The sequence below is a fragment of the Hippopotamus amphibius genome, chromosome 6 (assembly GCF_030028045.1).
Source record: "Hippopotamus amphibius kiboko isolate mHipAmp2 chromosome 6, mHipAmp2.hap2, whole genome shotgun sequence".
NCBI classification, from domain to species: Eukaryota; Metazoa; Chordata; class Mammalia; order Artiodactyla; family Hippopotamidae; genus Hippopotamus; species Hippopotamus amphibius.
Genome location: NC_080191.1, coordinates 37,687,523 through 37,702,872, shown reverse-complemented (window position 1 = coordinate 37,702,872; position 15,350 = coordinate 37,687,523). Strand labels below are relative to the sequence as shown.

The window sequence follows — 15,350 nt, the reverse complement described above, 5'->3', positions numbered from 1 at the left end:
ATTAAAGCTGTTGTTGGTGTGTGAAAGTGTTTATCTGTTCTTGGTTTTCCAGTTGCTACCAAATTATATCTAGAAAATACTGGAGGCTGTTACCTGGTCAGATTACTTACATAAATTTTTTACCTTAGAAGTTGTGCGTAATACTTCAGAGAACATGATATGTGCCCTTCCTTGCCCCGTTTTCTGTTTTATCAACGTGTATAAGCTCAGGATGTGAAGAAGTGGTCATGGACTTGCAGTGTCCCATTGCCTAATTTTCCAAATTACCAATACAGTTAGCAAGAGAGATAGGTAATACTTATTAACAGCTTCAGGTTAGCTCTGTAAAAAAAATTTTTTTTTCATTCGAATAAGTGGCTATATAACAGAACTTACAGCACCCATTAAAGTATTTTATTGAAGATCTCATGTCAGGGAAACAGAATTGGGAGTTCGTTCAGATACTAGAACATTAGAAATAAGGTTAGGAACTGTTGAGGTGAGACCACTTAGGAACATTTTTGGCCCCTGATGAAAGGCTTTGGAGCATAGGAGGAAATAAAGTAAGGAGACCACCAGCCTGGTCTAGGTGACCGCAGCGATGACAAGGAACCAGGCAGTCCAAACCGGAAGGAGATCTCACCCTGGAGGCTGAGCGGGTGGAGAGTATGACCGGGCAGCTGATTGGCTGTGCGCTGTGAGGGACTCATCAAATCCAGTACAGTGCCTTCAAGCAGATGCTAGTGAAACCCTTGGACTTGGGCTCTCCATAGGAAAACTGTTTCTCTTCCTCTCTCCGTATGAAAAACACTCATGACTGTTCATGATTTCAATGGAAATTCCTTTACTCTCATCTTACTCAGCAGCAACAAAGGAATCAGGTCTTGCTTTACACAACTTGTTTATGCTGAAAATGTATGTTTAGAGCTTCTCTGTTACCATAGTCGCTGAGATGTATTTTCCCTGGTAAAGCAGAGGTGGTGGAACGCAGCCCCCAGAGGCATCAGTCAGGCTTCTGGATGCCTGTTTCCAGAAGAAGGTAGAGCAAAGCCTGGTGGCCGAGCCACAGATCTGGCTGGCAGCTGGGAGTACGACGCATCCTCTCACACCTTCTGTCAAAGAAAGCATTTTTACAGAAGCTGATTTCCACCAGAGGCTAAAAAGAGATCCCTCCCAGAACTGAAAGAATATTGTTATTCCTTCCACATGGCATGCACACTGTGGTTCTAAATTACCTCAGTCTGGAAGCCCCAGCAGACATTTTCATTGTCATCAAATGCAATGAAACACAGAATTGAGTGTCTCCAGTTGAACAGTGAGTTTTATAGTATGCAAGAAGTGCAAATGGAGACGAATAACCCACTGCGTGCATATGAAGAGTTTGAGGGGGTGGGGAGGGGGGGAGAGGCAGAAAATAGCTGACACCAGCGGCGCCTTCTTACTTTGGGCTGGCCGCACGATCGTTTGCATGTTTGTATGTCACTGCAGAAATTGGTACATTCCTCACAGGTGAACACGTTCATTGTGTTTTATCAAATTAATCAGTCTAATAGCCTGTTGGATTCATATGCAAACATTAGAATACAACCAGAGTTACACTTAGGACATGTTAAGTGTCTTTTGTTAACCTTGGGTGGAAAACTGTGAAGAGCCCAGCTGTAATCACAATCAATTTTAACTACTACTTTGAATTAAATGTTTCTTTTTGGTTATCTAGGTTGGCTCTTTGGGGGTCCCACTGAAAGAAGAATTCTGCTGGTGAAATGTTGACTTCTTTCCGTATTTAGAAATAGCTCCCCGATGTTTTGGTTTTAGAGGCAAAGTCTTGAGTTGTTCTCCACGTGAGTTCCTGAACCTCACATTCTATCCTTTTGCCACCAAATTGCCAGTATTTCCAAGTCTTGTCATACTGAAAGCTGCTGCCTTCATGGTGATCCCTACTGAGTATCGAGAGACTCTGCTTGTCTTGTGGGTTCTCGTAACAATGATGTTATTGAAAGCAACTGGGAACAGGAGACAAGCAGACCAAAGGCCAGAAATAATGCCTGAAGAGGTGTCATTTATGCCTTGCTGAACTTCAAGAGGAGGAAGTGGAAACACAGCAGCAATGCACAGGTGCTCACCTTCTGCCATTCATTTAGTCGCTACCAGAGTTTCTTCACCTACAAAGTCAGAATAAGGCCGGCTTCCATGGGATTATGTAATAATGATGCTTACGAATTTTAGTTTGAAAATAATGCCCTTCAGCGTAGACGTCGTCCTATAAAAGTTGAAAGTTACAATGTGCCCAGTCCATAGAGCACATCCAACAAAATCTTACCTTCTCGGTGCTCTCTGAAGAGCTGCTGTTTAAGCCGAGTCTCATAGCTTTCCTCTTGGATAATAGCTGCCACGTTTCAATGTGGTTCAGAACAAGCATCTTAGTAGTCTGTCTTGCTGTGGTTCCAGTTTATTATCCTACTTTATTTGCTAAGCCATTGGCTGTTGCTCTCTGACCAGTAGAAATTTACTGTGCTTTAGCCATTGATCAGTTCAGCAGTCATGTCTGTTTCTTTCTCTGGTACCGGGAGCAGCCAGTCTTGCGATTGTGTTGACATTCAGGAGCCTGTGACAGTTCTTCATTCACTGAAAGGAAAAATACTAGTTAATACTTTGGAGGCAGCTGAGTGCCACTGGTCATTTCCAACTCCTAAGGGCTTATTGGCCAGCATTTCTACCCTGGTGGCCCCAGCAAGTTACAGAAATCATCGTCATCAGAGCAAGTCCTATGGTAGGATCTCTCCTTTCCTCCTCAACCACTCCCAAAAGAAATATAAATGCTTATTTCTAAAGAGTGGTCCTGGTTAGAGTGGGCAAATTACCACTATGATAAAAGTTGTTACATGCTAAGTATATTTTATATTCAGTAGATTGTGTTGATTAAATGTATTAAGACCCCCACATTCAATAAGAATTTATTAAACATGTCTGTAATCCAAGACCCAGGGATATGGAAATGAGTACGATAGGCTTTCTGTCTTGCTCCTCCCCACCAAAAATGTGTTTGGGTGTTTGTAGTCTTTAGACAAGTCAAATTAGTCTCCTTTTTACCTTTTGGCATCTTTGACTGAAAACAGTTTCAACTTTCCACCACTTACACACTCTGTAACTGCTTAAAGTGTAACTTCCGTTTGAGCTACTTTACTGAAACATTAAAATTTATCAATGATGTCCTAATTACTAAATCTGGTGGCATCTTCCAATCCCCAGTTCCTTCCTTTGTAGCATTTGACACGTGCCCCCTCTCCATGACCTCCACCCCCAATCATACTCCTCCCTTTGGCTTTTATCATGCATCATCTTTCTGTGTATGCTTATCTGCTCCCGTGGCTTCACCTGCTACCTCTCTGGCAATAACACATTTGATCTTTAGCCCCGAAATCCTGACAATTATCCTTTGAGATCCTCTGGAACATCAGGAAAAAAATACATCTCTCTTCCTGACCACCACTAACATGCATAACTGAAACTATTTTTACTCTTAAAAGTTTATTTTCAGAATTATAATTAATCAAATTATCCAAGCCAGAGACAAGGAGTTTATAATCTCCTAGGAGATAATGCGTGCTTATAGAATGGAACCTGAAAATGTTCTTTTTGGCCCCCACGTCAAATCCCAGCAATTTATTCCTTGCCAGGCACTTTATATGCCGTGTACCCTAGGACATGAGCACTCTCTCCGACCTTCTGTCTTCTGTGATCTCACACTGTTTGTCATCTCAGTCGAGAGAGGGTACATATGTATTGGATGGTAACAGGTCTTGGGTTACATGAGCCTCAAAATTTAACAGCTAATGTTTCTTGATCGTTTATGTGCCAGACACCGTGAAAAGCCCTTTGCGTGCTTTATCTCATTTAATTCTTACAGTGAAATTATGTTGTAGTCACCATTACTGTTACTTTACAGATGAGCAAACAAGGCACAGAGAAATCAAAATGAAGCAATTTGCCCAAGATCGTAGAAACTGATGGATTCAGGATTTGATCCCAGGCAGTCTGACTCCAGAGCCCACACTCTCAGCCACTCAGTTTCACTGCCTTTGCACATAGATGATTGCAAGTTCAAAGGTATTGTTTGAGATGGCCTATGCCTTTGATTATAGACTCATTGAAATATGAGTACTTTCTTCCCTCTTACTCTTAATTACCAAAGGCTAACTGCACAGCAGGTGCTTTGAATGAGCCATCAGGATACAAACTGTAGAGCTGGATGACCTGAATAATGGCATTGAAGGAAGAGAACTAGAAATGGAACACTAGGAGGAAAAGACCAGGAGGAAACTCATCATTCCTCAATGAGTTATCTATCCAGTAAACCAGTGTCTTTGCCAGGCGCAGTGCAGAGAGCCAGAGAAATAATTTATCCTTCTCCTGAAAGAGCTTGCAATCTGGCCATCATTTCATTTAAATGGGACCGTTAAGGACAGTGCAGAGATTAGACAGGTGCGGTGAGGCAGGTGGCCGTGAAAGCACCTGAGTTTGTAATTGTAGAATATTCTACAGGCGATGCAGTTTTCCCTGGTGGGCCGCAGGTGAAGAAATGTAATCTCCCTGACTCAGAGCTAAGTCGTCATGTGGGGAATCACCATCATCACTAATCACCCCTCCTATAGATGGACCGAGTCCTCTCAAAACTTTCGTAAAAGTTTTGTAAAAGAGTTTTGTTTACATTCTCCCACTGTTGGCTCTCATGTTGGTGATGTTTATTTGCCTGGGCCGGAAGGATTCCCCCAGGCAACGGGTACCTACGGAACACCTATTTGTTCAACACTCCAGGGGTAGTGTTTTGGCTGAGAGAGCTGGCCCTGGAGCAAGACAGCCAGGGTTCCAATCCTGTCTCTACCATCTTCTCGGTGAGTGACCTTAGGTAATTTACTTAATTTTAAGTTTATGTAATTAATTTCATTTCTAAATAAAGATAAGCAATTTTCAGTTTAATAATAGCTACTAGATCATTTTAATAATAGTTATTATTAGAATGACACAAACACTGCCTTCCTAGAATTTATAAGTCAGCAGGGCTCATGATGACCCACAGTTATTCAGAACAGGCGCTAAACCTTACATGTTTCAGCTCACTTAATCCCCACACCAACCCTACAGCTATGTCCTGCTATTATTTCTGTCTTACGAGTGAAGAAACTGAAGCTTCAAGTCGTTAGGCAGCGTGGTCATTGTCACGGAGCTGGAATCCAAACCTCCATTTGTATGACTCCGTCGTCTGAGATCTTAACAATTTCACTCTGCTAGCCCTTAACTTACTCGTGAGTTTTAGAAATACTGATCTGTTTTCTTTTGGATTGCTGACGACCAAAACATACATATAAAGTTCAGTGAGAGATGCCTAGCGACGCTGTACACTTTCCATACTTTTGGTTACCTGTTTTAGAATGTCAGTTTCTGAAGGCCAGAAGCTGATCACTTACCTGACCTTATTTTACATCTAACTCCGTACAAAAACTTTCAGACACTCAACAGACACAATTTCTTTTTCATTGTGGCTAGTTTTGGTAACATTGGTTATTTTAGTGAGCAATTTGTTCATGATCGGGGTGATGGTATTTTGAGTGGCACTGAAAGTAGTAGTTTAGGAATCTCAGAACTTGGGGAGATAAGCAAAACTTCCACCCAAGGAGAGGTGACATGTCCCTGGCAATGGTTGATGCAGGGTTTGGCACTGGAAAGTTCAAGACTCAGACCTCCACCTCAAGGCAACTGACACAGATTGAAGAGTGCAGGATGTTAGAGAGTTTTCTCTCTTCCTTGGCGAGAAAATTGATGTTCTCTACATACTAATTAAATTTACATGCACCGTTACCTCCTAAGGCTTGAAGCGTGGGGATTAATGTTGAACGATTACAATATCTCCACATGCTTTCCATCACATCTTAACATGCATCTCTTGTCTGATGGGCTAGGATGTATGAGACAAGCAAGGTGATTTTCTGTTTCAGAATGTAGGACTCTGGGGTTCTGTGAACACAGTAGTTAATCTGTCAATGTCCCTTTCTTTACAGGGACAACATAGGAATGATTACACTTGCCATAACCCTGGTTGCAAGATTAATGGCATGACATTTGGCCATCTGTTTCCCGTTTTTAAGCGGGAGCTGCTAAATGGAGATTCAAACTGGTGATATTTTATTTGGGGCCAGCTGATCTCATTTGCCCTCAGACTGGAGAGAAGATGTTACGACTTGCCCTTAGGAAAGCAGCTGCAGCAAGAACTATAGTTTTAAAAGCTACATGTTCTTAGAGGGTTCTTTTAAGGAGAAAGGAAAATTTGGAATTAAAGGGATCAGATTCACGTAAAAATGAAAACATGCCTCGTCTAAGGTTATCTGCTCACACTGGTAAATGTGATCCGGAATGACTCCAAAAAGAATGCACAGTTCCCTATTGGGAGAGGAGGGAAGCAAAGGAGGGTTTGAGGAAGGGTTTTCAAATTTGTTTTTTAGTACTTTAATACGACATCATCCAACTTAAGAAACATTACTGGTTTTTGTTGATATTGCTAAAATAGCTATTAACCTCATATTAATCTAACCTTCGCTGGCTATATTATTAACACTTAACCAAGCCGCAGTGCAGTTTCATTCATTTCAGTTACAGCAGAATAAACAGTCTCAATCCAGGACCCAACATCTCATGTCCCAGTCACTTTAAACTTCTTGATGTTTTGTTTAGTTTTGTTTCGTTTCACCTTAAGATGACAGTTCCATGGTAAATTCACACCAAGCCATCAAATATCTATTAAGGCTTGACATTTGCCACACACTGTGATGGCACAATGGCGCATTTCCTTAGCAGTTCAGTGGATGAGAAGTGTGTGCACACACACTCGCGGGCACACACACGGGGAACATACACACACGCACACCTGTCAGGTAGAGACGGCAGGCCACGAAACACATTGTAATGTTTGTGCATCTATTGGCCAGAGAGACAGAGACAAGCAAGCACAGGTCCAAACTGCTGATGCACAGTTTGTCTGTCTGCGAGGCGCTGCAGTTAAGGGTCCCCACAGCAGGCCATTGGAGTCTAGCACACGATCCACACTGCTGGCAGGATCAAACTTTGCCACTTTCACCAGCAAAGATATCCTCAGGGGGCGCTTATTGAGAAGGACCTACACAGCAGAAAGATGTGGCTACCGGCCTCCCAGGAAGACAGACAGTTGGTGGACTTGTTCCAAATGTGTGCCGTGGGGAAGGACTTCCAACCCCTGCCCTGGGTGGCTTCTCACTTACCCTCCATCAGTTTGATCCTGAAGTAGGCAATGAGAAGGAGCAGCAGCAAAGTCACAGGCAGGAAGACCCCAGAGAACAAGAACCAGCCCGGGAGCTCTCTCAGGAACTCCGACAGCACAGGGCTCATTGCCAATTGCACAGACACCCGCCACTGTGGGCCAGTGGAGTTTGCATTTAGAGGAGAGCAGCTGTGCTCAGAGTCCACACTTGTTTTCTTCTGGGACTCTGGCCTTTGCTCAGCACATCTCGGTGGAACTTTTTGTGGACTTTGCTCTATTGAAACAGCCCCGTGAATTCTGAGAGGATTGCTGGCAGGTTACTCTGTAACTCAGCTACAAAGTGTAGAGGAATTGAAAGGTGATTCTCCTAGGCCACTCCAGAGATGAGTATTGATCTGACAAAGTTGTGAATGACACCAGGAAGCCTAGATTTATTTGTATTCAGTTTATCTGATATGAAAACTACCTGACTTCAAGCAAACTTCCTTGTTATATATATATTCTACCAATATATTCCCAGATGTAGGAAGAATTTTTCCTATGTTTTCTAAATTTCAGAGAAAAAACTACCTAATTGCCATGTTAATGTACCTGTGTCTAGAAAAAGTGAATATTCCTTCATACTTATTTGTTACAACTAATTCCAAGGAAAAAGAAAATTTCCATATGTAAAATCTCTTCCTAGTATGTCCTGCTCTGAATGCTATTCTGTGAGGTGCACTAGTTTATTCAGTTATTCAACAAAAATTTAATTCTACTGCAACTCAACCTGTAGACTAGATGCTGGATGTACAAGAAAAAGTCGTGGTACCTGCCCTCTGAGAGTGGAGGCAGACCCAGAAAGAGGAACAGCCACAAGACATAATAATGGAATGAATGGTAATATGGTCCCTGTTCCTTCTCCCCTCGGTTCATCAGTTTGTGCTTGCTGCTTCAGTGGCTGGCACTGTCATCTGTCTTTTGTCCTCACATTCCTGTGGCCCACCCTTAGCACTAGAGGGTGCCCCCTGAATGATAGTATGCGGCTTGTGTGTTAACTACCAAGTTTCTGGGAAAAGACTGAAAGGGCAATAGACTATATTGACATTAGCTTGTAAACTGAGTTGAGTTGCCGTTAACTGCTTTAGTGAAAAGTTTTGAAGATACTGGTCTACTAAACTAAACCAACTAAAAAAAATCATTTCTATCTTGAAAGGGTCTCTTAGAGAATTTGGAAAATTTGGGGAGGGAGATTGGTAGCCACCTGCTTGGGTTGATTTCTCCTCTCATGCTCTAACCCTGTCCCCCATGGCCACTTGGCACCTGCCTTGGTGAGTGGCTGGCAGACTCTACCAAGGACATGCTGCAGTCAGTGCCTCTTGATTCTTCCATCAAGGGTTTTGCATGGCCATGCAGAGTTTTTGTCCCAGCTACGTAAAGTCAGCACCCGATAAGAATGGGGAGGGTCTCTGGGATGCTTAGCTGTCTTCCTAAGCAGTAAACAGTAAATAGATTTCTGTCAGATCTATCCCTATTTCATACTTCATGCTATTGTAAAGAGCATTGCTTTTAAAATTTCAGTTTCTGATTGTTGCTAGTATATTAAAGGTTTTCTTAATTTATGAAAATAATACATCACTGGGAACTTTTAGAAGATTAGATACTAGAATTTGTTAAACATCCTTTAGAGCTTAAGAACTTTTATCAATAAAGGCTCTTTTCCAAATTCACACTGGTTGCTTGGGTTATGCTTAGTAGGTCTAGCAGGTAGAAGGATGGAGATGTTTGAAACACTGGTAATCAGTCTCTTGGATTGACCAGAATTTGGGGTGGGGTTCCATAGAGCGTGCAATTTGCTACCATAATGACAGCAAATTCTTTTGCTTTTTACCATGTGGTGAGAATGATCATTAATATCATTGGAAAATGTACATCGATGAAAAGAGAGGGACGTGTTACATTTGGGGTTAAATTCTCCTGTTGAATTCCTTAGTAGTGAATGAGACCATTGTTGATTTACATGACAATTTAAGGCACAAGTGATTGCAGATGTTGATGTAAAATTCCTAGGGAACTACTCTTATACCACCTATGATGCTCTTAGGAACACCTGGGAAAAAAAGCCTTAGTTGTGACCTGTTGAAGGTTGTGATAGTTGTGACCTGTTGAAGGTGATACCAGACCCACCAGGCCTCTGATTTGGATTCTGCATACATCTGAATAAGCCATAAAGGATGACTCATTCAGTGACATGCCATAGAGCAGTGAAGGCTCTGAAGTCCAGCAGCGGAAGGTGTCAAAGTGCCATTGACTGATACCTGGAGAATCAAATTATGTACAGCTGCAAAACCAACATCAAAAATTAAATACAAATGAAACTAACAAATTTTAAACAAAGTGCTCTGATTTAATTATATAAGTGATGTTTTGCTGATGAAGCATCACTCACTGTAAACGTAGTAATGACTGCTCCAGCGTGGGCAGGAAAGCCTATATCCTCTGAGCCTTGTTAACTGCCCTTCTGAACTTTGTTCACCAGCCCATGTCAATTAAAGTGGTATCACTTGGCACCAGTACTATAGTCAATACAAAACCAAGGGCTCTGAAGTCATGTGGAAGTGGTAGGTTACAAGGTACTCTTTCAATAAAAAGATAGACATGGAAGTGACATTAAAGAATTTAAATTCCTTGTGAACTTCGAGAAAAGGTCCACAGGCCTTCATTTATTCATATTTCAGGTAACAAATACTTATTGGGGCTTAACATGTGCCCTGGAGGCACTGATTTGGGGCTGTGAATATAATCATGGATGACAAAGTCTCTGTCTTTATGGAACTTACATTCCAATGGGCTAGACACACCGTAAGCAACAGTAGGTAACAGTTATTGAATTCGTGCATTGTTTCAGGAAGTAGTATAAGCACTTCCCATGTTTTGTGTCATTACAGTCTTACAACAACACCTTTGAAGTAAGCACCGATGCTGTAAATCTCATAACTCGCCAGTGATCATACCACTAGAAAGCAGCAGGGTTGGGACTTGAAGCCAGACCCCAAACACTTATCCACTATCTTCCACTGCCTCTCAACCTCCTAGGGGTATAGTGTCAAGTCATGATAAGTGCTCTGCTGGAAAAAAAACAGAAAAAAGAAAAAAAAGGCAGGACAAGGAAAGAAGAGACTAACAGGAAGTGCTACTTTTAGGTGGGTGGTCAGGGAAGAAGTATGAGTCTGCTAGAACTGTTGTAACAAAATACTATAGACTGGGTGGCTGAGACAACAGAAAATAATTTTCTCACAGTTCTGAAGACTGGACGTCCAAGACTGAGGTGCTGGCAGGGCTGGTTCCTGTTTAGACCTCTCTCGTTGGATTGCAGATGTCTGGCTATCTTCTTGCTGTGTCCTCACGTGGCCTCTTCTCTGTGCTCAGGGACCCCTGGTATCTCTTCCTCTCCTTATAAGGGCACCACCGACTGTATCAGATTATGGTCCCACCCTTATGACCACAGGTAACCTTAATTACCTCCCTAAAAGGCACTGTCTTCAAATATACTCACATTGGGGGTTAGGGCATGCAATTCAGTCCATTACAGAAGATTTCTCTGAAAGGCAGACTTCTGAGCAGAGGCTTGAATGAACTGAAGGACAGAGCCATGTGCATACTTAGAAGAATGGAGTTCTAGGCAGAGGGAACAGCAAGTACAAAATTCCTGAGATAGGAATGTTTTGGGTGTGATAGAAGATGCAGAAGTAAGTCTACTGTGGCTGCAGCCCATGGAGAAAGGGGAAAAGTAGTAGAAAATACACTTTTGAGAAACTGATCTGGAAACGTGACAACAGTGAACAGTTGCTTAAGAAAATGTGTCTACAGAGTGGTCTGTGAAACTCTAATTCTACCACATTTTACTAGACATTGCCTGGAAAATGGTTAAATAAATGTAGGGAGTACTGGGGTAAGATGATTTCTTTACTGCAAGGTTTCTCAGAGCCTTTGATTTGGTAGGGCGACTTGTGAATCCCCAAGATGGATACAACATGAGTCTTTTCAAACTTACTGGACCATTCTGGGTTTTTTTGCCAGAAGAATCTCTGGAGATTATGGTCTGCAGAACATGCTTCTGGGTTTCGGCCATCAGGTAAGGAGATTTGTCCAGGTGCTCTGAACGTAAAACCCTCCCCTAAGTATCAACAAACAGGATTGGTATTCTTAGGTAGGGAATAGCAGATAGGAATCAAATTATTGTGATAAATCATGAGATTTTTTTTTGCTTTTGTTTTTGTAAATTGTATTAGTACAGATCAACCCCAACAATTCAAGAAGTGTCAACGTCTGATTCATTACATTCTCCAAGTATAAGCCCATCCCACTTTACAAAGTTATGTTGTTTATAGGAAAATGATCTTGTCTCATTCACGAACTCTTTGCAAGGTTATTTTGTTCATAGGAAAATGGCCATTGGAACATGCCTACCTGACACAGATTCCTTGTAATCCCGTTTTATCTGGGGTGGTGATACAAATTAGATGCTTCTGGTTAGGCTACAAGAGGAGTGGGTGGCTCTCTGGGAACAATATAAATAAGAGATAAGAACAGAGACTGATTCATGCTAAGTTGAGCTAATGAAGTTTAAATTTTAGCATCCCTCATTTTCATGGACCCTTCCAAGACCCAGGGAAGGATACTGAAAATATATGCACGTGGTCATAGTCTTTGTAAGGTTTGCAAAAGAAAGGTACATTAATTGCAATTTATATCTTTTTCTTTCTGCTTCAAATTCCTGTCACACTCTTTGTGTCAGGAAGTGTTGGAGCAGCCATGGACATTTTGGGGACAGCTCTAGGAGGAAGATGAGTTGAGGACACATTTAATTTTGGTTAGTGGAATGTTTATGTGGTTTACAGTCATCTCTGTATATAGTTAAGTTGTAGTTAGCTGTCATGGTGTAGCAATGACTTTCAGGAGTACTCATACAATCCCCTGTGCTATAATTCTTCACATCATGACCCAAATTTTCAGGGGCAAAAAGTTGTATCACAATTTAAACATGTCCTATGCACTCAACTTCAGAAGTGTGTGAGAACTGGGAGAGAAATAAGATTTGAAATGTATGAAGTCAGAAGCTGTTGTGGAAAATTCTTCCAAACTTCATGCATGTAGAACTGTAAGTGCAAGATTTGATTTCATTCCTGCTCAGTCGAAATGAAAGTTTTCTCCTGCAGTGTATTCAGTTATAAACACAATGTACATTTTGGTGTTAATCTAGTAGAACAGAATTTGTCAGAACTCCTGTGTCTGCAGTAGTACTGCAAACAGTACGTACACCTTTATGCGATGTTGCACATTTTACAGATCCCAAAGCACTGGGTTACTTTTTAGGGCAAAAGAGAGCACTGAACTGGGACCTACGGAAACCCGTGTTCCAATACTAAAACTATATGGAATTATGAAAGTTCAACATATGTAATCTAAGAGAAATTTGATTATATGGTTATATAGCACAATATAATATAATGGCAATTTAAAAACATTTAATTCCTCATGGATTGCCTTAATTTCAGATTATTTTTGTGTGTTTCAAAATGATGGATTGTACCAAAATTCAAATATGATGAAAAGGAAACTTCCCAGTGGAGGCCAAAATAAAAAAACTGAAGGAATACCAGAAGCTCAGAATGTAAAAAAAAAGTTGTTGGTTAACTTTTTAAAATTTGTCATTTATTTCATTTCTCAGTCTACGTAAATATTCACTTTCATCAGTATTTTGTGTTTGCAATTTTGTATTCTTTTCTCTGAAATAGTGACCTTCAAAATGTGGAAGCTTCAGCCCTGCATTACCTGGGTCTGCTGCTGGGTAAGAAGAGAAATGTTCCAGAAGAATAAAGCCTGAGACAAGTGTTGGAGAACCTTGCTCTAAACTCTCTAGTTTATGCTTCTTGCCTTAATTTCAAGATACTTAACCCTTTTCATTGGTCTCTCTGGCTAGTTGGAGGCTCTTTAAGGCACTTCTCGTTTAGGGGGAGGTGGTGAAAGTGATTCCGCAGACTCTATGTCAGAGACGAGCTTTACCCAAGCAAGAATTAAATTTAACCCAGATATCATCAATTGATTTTACGGGGTTTTTTTTTTTTTGTAAATTAGGAGTCAGCCTTTTCCTGCAATATAGTATTATGCTTAAATTACATCCCAGAGAAGATAATCCAATGTAATGCCATTACACCGATTTATAGCTGACCTTTGAAATATAAATCTAAATTTTCTTAAAAAAAGAAACCCACAATTTTATTTCTATTTTCCTTTAGAAAAAAAAAATCCTCGTGACTTCTGCAATATCCAAACATTAAATCCAGTGTTCATTTAAGTCTGAGAGCTTACAGATGACTGACACATCTATCATTTTGCACAAGCCCAGCTTTCTGTCGGAGAGCTGCAGTTTAGAGATTCACTGCTACAGCCTAGGCGAAGTTCTTTCCTTAGCAGAGTCGGTATAATGCACAAGTCTGTATTAATCGCTAAGGGTAACCTAGCAGGCCATTACTAGAACTTTTGGCCAAGGTGGTAACAGGAAAATAACAGCTGTTTATATAAAGAACCTGGAAGCTCATTTGCACAGCTACTGGAGGCACTGAGGAGATTAATGCATGTTGTCAGTTCTACAGGTTTAATTTGACTTGCGCTAAAATAGCATCAATACACATCGCCCCTTTGGCATTCATTCCTCCTGAATACTGATTAATTTACTCTCATTTCACCCTGACTGCTGCCAGGCAGTAATGAGTTGTAGCCATCTGGCAGTCCTATTTTAACTTGTCCACTGCCCCTAAAAAAAGCAGAAATGGGGACAGTCTTTTCATGGGCATCCATCCAGCTGCCCAGAGTTCCCGGTCCTCCCCTTGGGGAATGCAGGGCAGATATCCATCCAGACAGTGCATTCCGGAACTGGCATGCGGTTTTCCTCCTAATTTCAGATTTGGGAGGGATGCAGAAGAGAGCCTGTATGTCAGAGTTAACAGTTAAGCCATGTAAAAAGAGATTTGTAAAGTACAGCCACTGCTATAAAGTGGTATTTTATAGATGCATAATAATACAATGTACACCGAGATAAGGCTCTTTACAGACATATAAGGCAATACTGTTAACAATGTCTTAACTCCTGAAAGAACAGGAAACCATCTGGTCTCAGTAATTGCTTCCAAATATAAATTTTTTCTTTTCATGATGTCTTCAGAAAAATCAGACGTATTACCTCATTATGGGTAAAAGAATAATAAATAAGACTGACATAAATTTGATTCTATTTCAAGGACACTGTTTTAAAAAAAATCCACCTTATTGAGGTATAGTTCACATACAATAAATTCTGCCCATTTAAATCTCTATTTCAATGTGTTTTGACACATTCACGTACTCATGTAATCATACTCATGTAATCATCACCACAATCAGGATATAGAATATTTTATCAGTCCCCCCAAATTGTCCTTGTGGCCCTTCCTGGTCAACCTTTCCTACCCCAGCCCCAGACAGCCTCTGATCATCTGTCAATGCAGATTAAATTGACCTTTTCTAGAGTTTCATAGAAAAGGAATCTTACAGTGTGTATGCTTTTGTGTCTGACTTTTTTCTTCACATAATTCATCCACGGTGTTGCATTTTTCAGTAACTGATTTCCCTTTATTGCTGAGTAGCATTTCACTCCATATTCTTTCCATATCCCTATGAATATGCCATCGTTTGTTTATCCATTCACCTGTAGGTGGACATTTGATTTCCAATTTTTAGCTACTATGAATAAATTTGTGTACACATCTTTGTGTGAATGTATCTTTTCATTTCTCTTGAGTAAGTACAGAATTGAGTAAGAACAGAATTTCTGTTTTATGCTAAGTGTATGTTTAACCTTATAAGAAACTATCGAACAGCCTTCCAAAATGATTATGCCATTTCACAATCTCATTAGCAATGGATGAGGAGGATTCTAATGTTTCCACATTCTCACCAACACTAGGTATTGCCATCTTAAAAACATTTTTATCTATGATAGTGAGTATGGAGTGGTATTTCATTATGCATTTAATTTGAACTTCCCTGTGTTTTAAACTCTAGG

The 15,350-nt window shown here is 40.8% G+C and overlaps 1 protein-coding gene across 1 annotated transcript; it reads right to left on the bottom strand.

The window, feature by feature from the left end:
• Positions 1-18: 18 nt before the first annotated feature.
• On the bottom strand, positions 19-11,378 carry SMLR1 (small leucine rich protein 1). Its single transcript, XM_057737754.1, is given in 4 exon segments — positions 19-2,604; positions 7,269-7,413; positions 7,416-7,541; positions 11,301-11,378. Coding segments are annotated over 4 exon segments (435 nt in total). The 3' UTR covers positions 19-2,518.
• Positions 11,379-15,350: the final 3,972 nt, after the last annotated feature.